Genomic DNA, 7,500 nt, shown 5'->3' on the forward strand with positions numbered 1-7,500 from the left:
GACCCTCTGACAGTGCGGCACTCCCTCAGTACTGACCCTCTGACAGTGCGGCACTCCCTCAGTCCTGACCCTCTGACAGTGCAGCACTCCCCCAGCACTGACCCTCTGACAGTGCGGCACTCCCTCAGTACTGACCCTCTGACAGTGCGGCACTCCCTCAGTACTGACCCTCTGACAGTGCGGCACTCCCTCAGTCCTGACCCTCTGACAGTGCGGCACTCCCTCAGTACTGACCCTCTGACAGTGCGGCACTCCCTCAGTACTGACCCTCTGACAGTGCGGCACTCCCTCAGTCCTGACCCTCTGACAGTGCAGCACTCCCCCAGCACTGACCCTCTGACAGTGCGGCACTCCCTCAGTCCTGACCCTCTGACAGTGCGGCACTCACTCAGTACTGACCCTCTGACAGTGCAGCACTCCCTCAGTACTGACCCTCTGACAGTGCGGCACTCTCTCAGTACTGACCCTCTGACAGTGCGGCACTCCCTCAGTACTGACCCTCTGACAGTGCGGCACTCCCTCAGTACTGACCCTCTGACAGTGCGGCACTCCCTCAGTACTGACCCTCTGACAGTGCGGCACTCCCTCAGTCCTGACCCTCTGACAGTGCGACACTCCCTCAGTACTGACCCTCTGACAGTGCGGCACTCCCTCAGTACTGACTCTCGGACAGTGCGGCACTCCCTCAGTACTGACTCTCGGACAGTGCGGCGCTCCCTCAGTACTGACCCTCGGACTGGTGGAGGGAGAAGGCAAGACAGCTGTACTGTGTGAATTGATTATTTGGTGAGCCAGTGAAGACATGATGGGCCAAATGGCCTCCTCCTGCACTCTCACAGTTGTGGGATTCTGTGTCCCGTGCGGTCTATCGGGTGTAAACCCTGACAAGGTGAGTACGGTTTATGGGGTGTCGGAATTACTAACATGGTTCTGACGTCCTCTCAATAAATCCTTACCCTGAATTTGTTTCTTGTCTCTGAACCACCGGATGCGGGCTGGTGGTTTACTCCGGGGCACGGTACAGATCAACTCCACATCTCCGTTCTCCACCGGCTCCTCACCGCTCACTGTGACCACAGGTTTCGGTGGCACTGAAATATCAATCAGTTAATAATCAGAAAACTCTGAGCGACACAGCAAACCTGACCAACAATATCTCCACCACCTTCACTCCCTCCGCCCCCGACGCACAGTGACAGCCGTGTGTACCATGTACAAGATGCACTGCAGCATCTCACCAAGGCTCCTTAGGCAGCACCTTCCAAACCCACGACCGCTACCATCTAGACCAGTGGTTCCCAAACTTTTTTCACTGGGCCGCACTTTCAGAATAAAAATTTGCTCGTGCCACACCGAATTTTTTATTGATAAGAAATACATTCAAAAACAAAAAAAAAACAACTCCTGGCAGTGCTTGATTCATAACATAGAACACAACTACTTTATAATATGATCATGGGATGTCCAGAAAGTATAAAACAATTCATCTACATAAAAACATGATTCATTCCCAAAATATACTTATAGATGAGCCTCTTACATATGTAACCTTAAGTAAGTTTACAAACTCAATGAGAGGTGTGAGCTTGTTTTTGTCGGGTAATCTCATTTATATTAGGTCTTATTTGAGACAAACAAACTCTCATCTCCTCATCAACACAAAGAAGCTTTTCTCTTTCCTGGTCTTTGATATTTGTCAGAGCTGAAAATCCCTGTTCACAACAATATGTCGTGGAGAACTGTAGAAGAATAGCTAATGCTCTTGAAGAGATGCGTGGATACTGGTTCTGGTTGTATATCCAAAAAGAGCCCGGTGGCATACTCCCGTGTTTCATTTTCAAGGTGCGATCACTCGAAATGCAGGCCATTTCCTCCTCCTCATCCAATGTCAGACCTGAACAGCTGGAATTCGCAAAGGGGTCTCTAACCCAGTTGAATTTTTCTGTAGACAACGATGGGAAGTAATGATCAATCTTTTCCGCCAGTGTTGCAAGATGTTCCTGTACGAGGCCGTACAATTCATTGCTCGTTTTAAAACTTTTTACCAGTGGGAACATTTCGAGGCTATGTTGCATCGCTCTTCCGAGCCAGAGCTGAAGCTTCTTTTTTGAATGCAGTTAGTTTGTCTGTAGTTGTGAGGATATTGTCATTGTGGTCTTGCATACTGGCATTGAGCACATTCAACCGGGAAAAGATATCGGCCAAGTATGCCAGCTTTGCACACCAGTCATTGTCATCCAGTTGGTGGTACAATGGGTTCCCTTCTTGTTCCAGAAATTCTCTTAATTCGTTGTTCAGTTCCAACACCCGATTTAAAACTTTTCCGCGGGACATCCAGCGAGCCTCCGAGTGCAGAATTAGGCATTGATGCTTTGATTCCATGTCTTTGCAGAGTTGAGTAAATAACCGCGTCTTTAGTGGTTTTGCTTTGATGAAGTTCACAATGCGCACAGTCTGATCGAGAACCAACTTCAAATCAGCTACAAGGGTCTCGGTGATTAATGCCTTTCTGTGTAAAAAACAGTGAGTTGATATTACATCTGGATTTTTCTGGTTGATGAGTGCCGCCAAGCCTCTCACATTCCCTATGGCGCTCCATCCGTACAAATTCCAATACAAGAATCTCATGAAATCTCAACTTTTTCCAAATACTCAGACAAGGCTTGGAAAATATCTTGTCCTCTGGTATGTTTTTCAAGTTCCTTGCAAAATACAAACTGTCGGTCCGATTTTACCAAAATCTCGCGCCCGTTTTCGGGCGTGCAATCGTGGTAAAGTTGGGCGTCGGGCCTAAAACGCGGTCCAGACCCGACCCAAGGCCAATCGCGCCTTTAGCAAAGGCCGATCTGGGCGCCGATCCGGCGTGCGCCCGAATCGGCCAGCGGGCCGATTTAAATGCATTTGCATGCATTTAAATCGGCATAATGAAGCCCGCGCCCAACTTACCCAAGGATTCCCACTTTACGAGGCTCCGCTCCGATCGGCGTCCCCGCATTTACCGTGTTGCTGAATTCAAGTCCGACAGGGCTTCAACTCAGCAACTGAACCGCCGAATCACCCCCGACCACCCTTCGCGGACCGCCCCCGTGAACCACCCCGGCAGCCCAACCCCCCCCGCCCACGATCGGACCACCCTGGGACGCAGGCCCTGCCAGCAGCCCCCCCACCCTCCCCCCGAGATCGGACCCCCCGGGCCCCCGACCTACCTTGATCGCTGGTGTCCGTTGAAAGCATCTTGCGATCCTGGCCTTGCTCCGGGGGTCCTGATGGGTAGGATGACGTCTCTTTACTGGGGGGGGGGGGGGGGGGGGGGGGGAGTAGTGGGGGGGGGATGTGACGTCTCTTCCCTGAGGGAGGGGGGAGGATGTGACGTCTCTTCCCTGAGGTGGGGGGGGGGGGGGGGGGGGGTGACGTCTCTGCCCTTGGGGGGTGGGGGGGGGGGAGGAGACGTCACATCCCCCCCCTAATCTGCACCTCAGGGAAGAGACGTCACATCCCATCCCACCCCTCCCCCCCACCCGCCCCCTGACCAGGGAATGTCCCAGGCAGCGCAGGCAGCAGTGTAGCAGTGCTGTCAGTGCTACCTTTGACTTTCGCGCTCGGGCGCGCTGAGTGCTGGCGGCTTCGAACTGCGCATGCGCCGGTCGGTGCTCCGACAGATGCAAATGCGCTCGGCTCCGCCCACTGGACCCGCGCCGAAAAAAGGCGTATGGGGGCGCTGGAGCGCGGCTGCCGGGCGCGGGTCTGATTTACGACCGCACCAGGTACTTAGAGCCGATTTGGTAAAATCAGCCCCTGTGTGATTATTTCGTCATGGTGAATGAATCTGATATCGGTAAGCAACGGTGCCTTTCCACTAATGTCGGTCGATTCATCAACTTGAATGGCAAATTTAGAATTCTTCATACTTTCGGAAACACGCTTCTCAATATTAGCTGACTTATCAACTATTCTTCTGCAAATTGTATTATGAGACAAAGGAATTTCCATAACTTCTCGCTCAGCATCATCACCAAACAAAGTTTTCACAATCAAGCTGCAGGCAGGCTGAATCAATGTTTCAGCTAATGGATGTGGTTTTGTCTGTTGAGCAATCAGCCACTTGGTAAGATACAATCTGCATCTTATCTGAGACTGTCATTCGTTTGGCATTTCTGCTGTTCCAAAAGCCTTTCAAAATATTGAACATCCTTGTTTGCCAGATTTCCATGTTTTGAAAACAGACGTCTTTTCATCTTGTTTGGGACCATATTGGAATTGGAAAGCTTCTCACCACAGATCAAACACATAGGCCGAGGTACGTTTTCATCTCCAGTCCATGTGAAACCAAGACTCAGATAGCTATCCATATATTGTCGACAAACTTTCCTTTTTTGGAGGTTTGCTTGGGCCTCCTACTGGTGTAGAATTAAACGACTCTTCTTCAGCACTCTGTTCGAACGGCGATTCTGCATCACAATGTGGACTCGGATCATCCTCAGTATCACTTGATGCTCTTGCTCTCACTTTGGAAAAATATCTATCCATGTTTAAATGTTTCTTTGATTGTCCTCGAATCTTCCTGCCACACTTGCCACCCTCTCTCACCGCACCAGTGTGGCGTGCTGCACCCTTTGGGAACCACTGATCTAGAAGGACAAGGGCAGCAGATACCTGGGAACACCCCCACCTGGAGGTTCTCCTCCGAGTCACTCACCATCCCGACTTGGAAATAAATCGGCCGTTCCTTCACTGTCGCTGGGTCTAAATCCCGGAACTCCCTCACTAACAGCACTGTGGGTGTACCTACACCTCAGGGACTGCGGCAAGTTCAAAATGGTGGCTCACCCACCTTGTCAAGGGGCAAATAGTTGTGGGCAACAAATGCTGGGTCTCGGAGGTTGTGGAAGCAGGCACGTTAGCAACATTTAAGAGGCATCTGGATGGGTACATGAATAGGGATGGGATAGAAGGAGACAGGCCAGGTAAGGGCAGAAGGTTTTATTTTTAGTTTAATTAGGGCATCATGATCGGCACGGGCTTGGAGGGCCGAAGGGCTTGTTCCTGTGCTGTACTTTTCTTTGTTCTAGGATGGGAGATCTCAGGATAACAGGATAAGGCCATGGACACCTGTGGTGTCCACCGTCCTCTACAGGATAATATAGGCGGGTACGGGATCCCTTATGGTGTAATAAATAACCAATCAGAGCCTAACTCAGCATCGCAGTTCCATCAGGCACAGGAAGGACAACCCGGAGTGGGAGGGGGCATCAGTCATGGCCATCGGTACAGGGTAAATGCTGAGAGGGTACTTCCCCCTCACAGGAAAGTCTGGGACCAGAGGGCAGAGTCTCAGAGTAAAGGGGCACCAACTTAAGACTGGAAGAGGAGGAATTTCCACAGATGCACCATAGAAAGCATTCTTTCTGGTTGTATCACAGTTTTCCCAAGACCGCAAGAATCGACAAAAGGTCGTGAATATAGCCCAGTCCATCACTCAAACCTGCCTCCCATCCATTGACTCTGTCTACACTTCCCGCTGCCTCGGAAAAGCAGCAGCATAATTAAGGACCCCACGCATCCCGGACATTCTCTCTTCCACCTTCTTCCGTCGGGAAAAAGATACAAAGTCTGAGGTCACGTACCAACTGACTCAAGAACAGCTTCTTCCCTGCTGCCGTCAGACTTTTGAATGGACCTACCTCGCATTAAGTTGATCTTCCTCTACACCCTAGCTATGACTGTAACACTACATTCTGCACCCTCTCCTTTCCTTCTCTATGAATAGTATGCTTTGTCTGTATTGTGCGCAAGAAACAATACTTTTCACTCTATCCTCATACATGTGACAATAATAAATCAAAATTGAGAGTCTTTGGAACTGCTTGCCACGGAGAGCTGTGGGGACTGAGTCCTTGTGTATATTTCAGGCTGAGATAGATTTCCGATCAGGAAGGGAATCCAGGGTTACGGGGAAAGGGTAGGAAAGTGAACGTGAGGAATGTTGGATCATCCTATTGAATGGCGGAGCAGGTTCGAGGGGCTGAATGGCCTATTCCTGTCCCTATTTCCTGTGATCTTGTGGTCTTTTTAAAAATTCATCCATAAGACATGGGTGTCGCTGGCTGACCAGCATTTATTGCCCATCCCTAGTTGCCCTTGGAGACCAGTTGAGAGTCAACCACATGGCTGTGGATCTGGAGTCACATGTAGGCCAGACCAGGTAAGGAAGGCATATTTCCTTCCCTAAAGGACATTAGTGAACCAGATGGGTCTTTCCAATAATGGCAATGGTTTCACCGTCATCAGTAGATTCTTTATTCCAGATATTTCTTATTGAATTTAAATTCCACCATCTGCCGTGGTGGGATTCGAATCCGGGTCCCTCGAACATTAGATGAGTTTCCGAATTAATAGTCTGGTGATAATACCACTAGGCCATCGCCTCCCCCTCTTATACGGCATAACAGTGTACACTGCCATGCACAGGAATCAGTAAGCCAGGGATTCATACACCTCGCCGGGGCAGGGGGGAGTGTTAGAGGGAGGGGAGAGAGGAAGAGGGGGGGGGGGGGGGGGGGCGGGAGGGGGGGGGTGGGGGGGAGGGGAGGGGAGGGGGATATAAGCGTTCTGAACCTCTCTCTTTCTGAATCAAATCAGAGGCACTGATCAGACTCCCTAACACCGGAAAAACGTAATCTGCCTTCCCCCAAGGAAACTTTGCCGGCAAGGAGAACCATCAAGTTACCCAGTAACAGGGTAACTCGCAGAGAGATAAGACTCTCCTCCTGCAAACAAGGTTAGGGAAACCCACCAGGTTAGATGATAGATGAGTGTTCGGGGACCAGATCAGGAACCCAGAGTATTTTATGAAGACACAATGGACCCCAACCATTTGTTATTTTAACATCAGTGTGAGGATAGGTTATTTCACCCCAGGTACAATTCCACTGACAAAACCAACATTGTGTAGTTGAGTTGGTAAAGATATAAAGAATGTTTATAAAGATATAAAAGATTTGCAAAATATACCAGAGGGAGAAAAACAGTGTGTGGTTTCCTTGAAAGCTATGTTTGGTTTCTGTGCTCAAATGCAGAATACACACAGTTTCCAGGTTGCAATATTTGTTTCAAAAGGACCAAAAACATCAGGGTTGACTTGGTAGCAGACGCTTGCATTCTGACAGCCTATGAGTTTATAGAAGACACTCAGCCAAAGGGACCCTATCAGATTTGAATTTGCGATTGTTGTCAACCTCAGGCCAATCTGAGTACAGGAATGTTGATAGGTCATTAGGATTATAAAGAGGAACTCAACCACCTTGAGTTCAGTTCCACCAGGGGTTGAGCCAGGAATTCAACCAGAGGCAGGGCCGGATCACCTGAAGCAGTTAAGGGCAGTTAGATTCTTAACTCTGCCAGCTTCAGATAAATCTTAAGATAAATAACCCTCTAACCAACAAAAGGTGCCAAATCTGATGGTGTTTACATACAGTGGACACCTACCGAAGAACTCTAAAC

General features: G+C 49.7%; 1 protein-coding gene across 1 annotated transcript in view; it reads right to left on the reverse strand.

Annotated features, from left to right (window-relative positions):
* Window positions 1-956: 956 nt before the first annotated feature.
* The window catches only part of LOC144489970 (cell adhesion molecule 4-like), a gene marked incomplete at both ends in the record, with an annotated part of 44,143 nt that continues 37,599 nt past the window's right edge, over window positions 957-7,500 (reverse strand). The window contains one exon of the mRNA XM_078207798.1: window positions 957-1,091. Within this exon, the coding sequence (XP_078063924.1) occupies window positions 957-1,091 (135 nt within the window). The remainder of the gene's footprint in view (window positions 1,092-7,500) is intronic.

The sequence above is a fragment of the Mustelus asterias genome, unplaced genomic scaffold (assembly GCF_964213995.1).
Source record: "Mustelus asterias unplaced genomic scaffold, sMusAst1.hap1.1 HAP1_SCAFFOLD_2727, whole genome shotgun sequence".
NCBI lineage: Eukaryota > Metazoa > Chordata > Chondrichthyes > Carcharhiniformes > Triakidae > Mustelus > Mustelus asterias.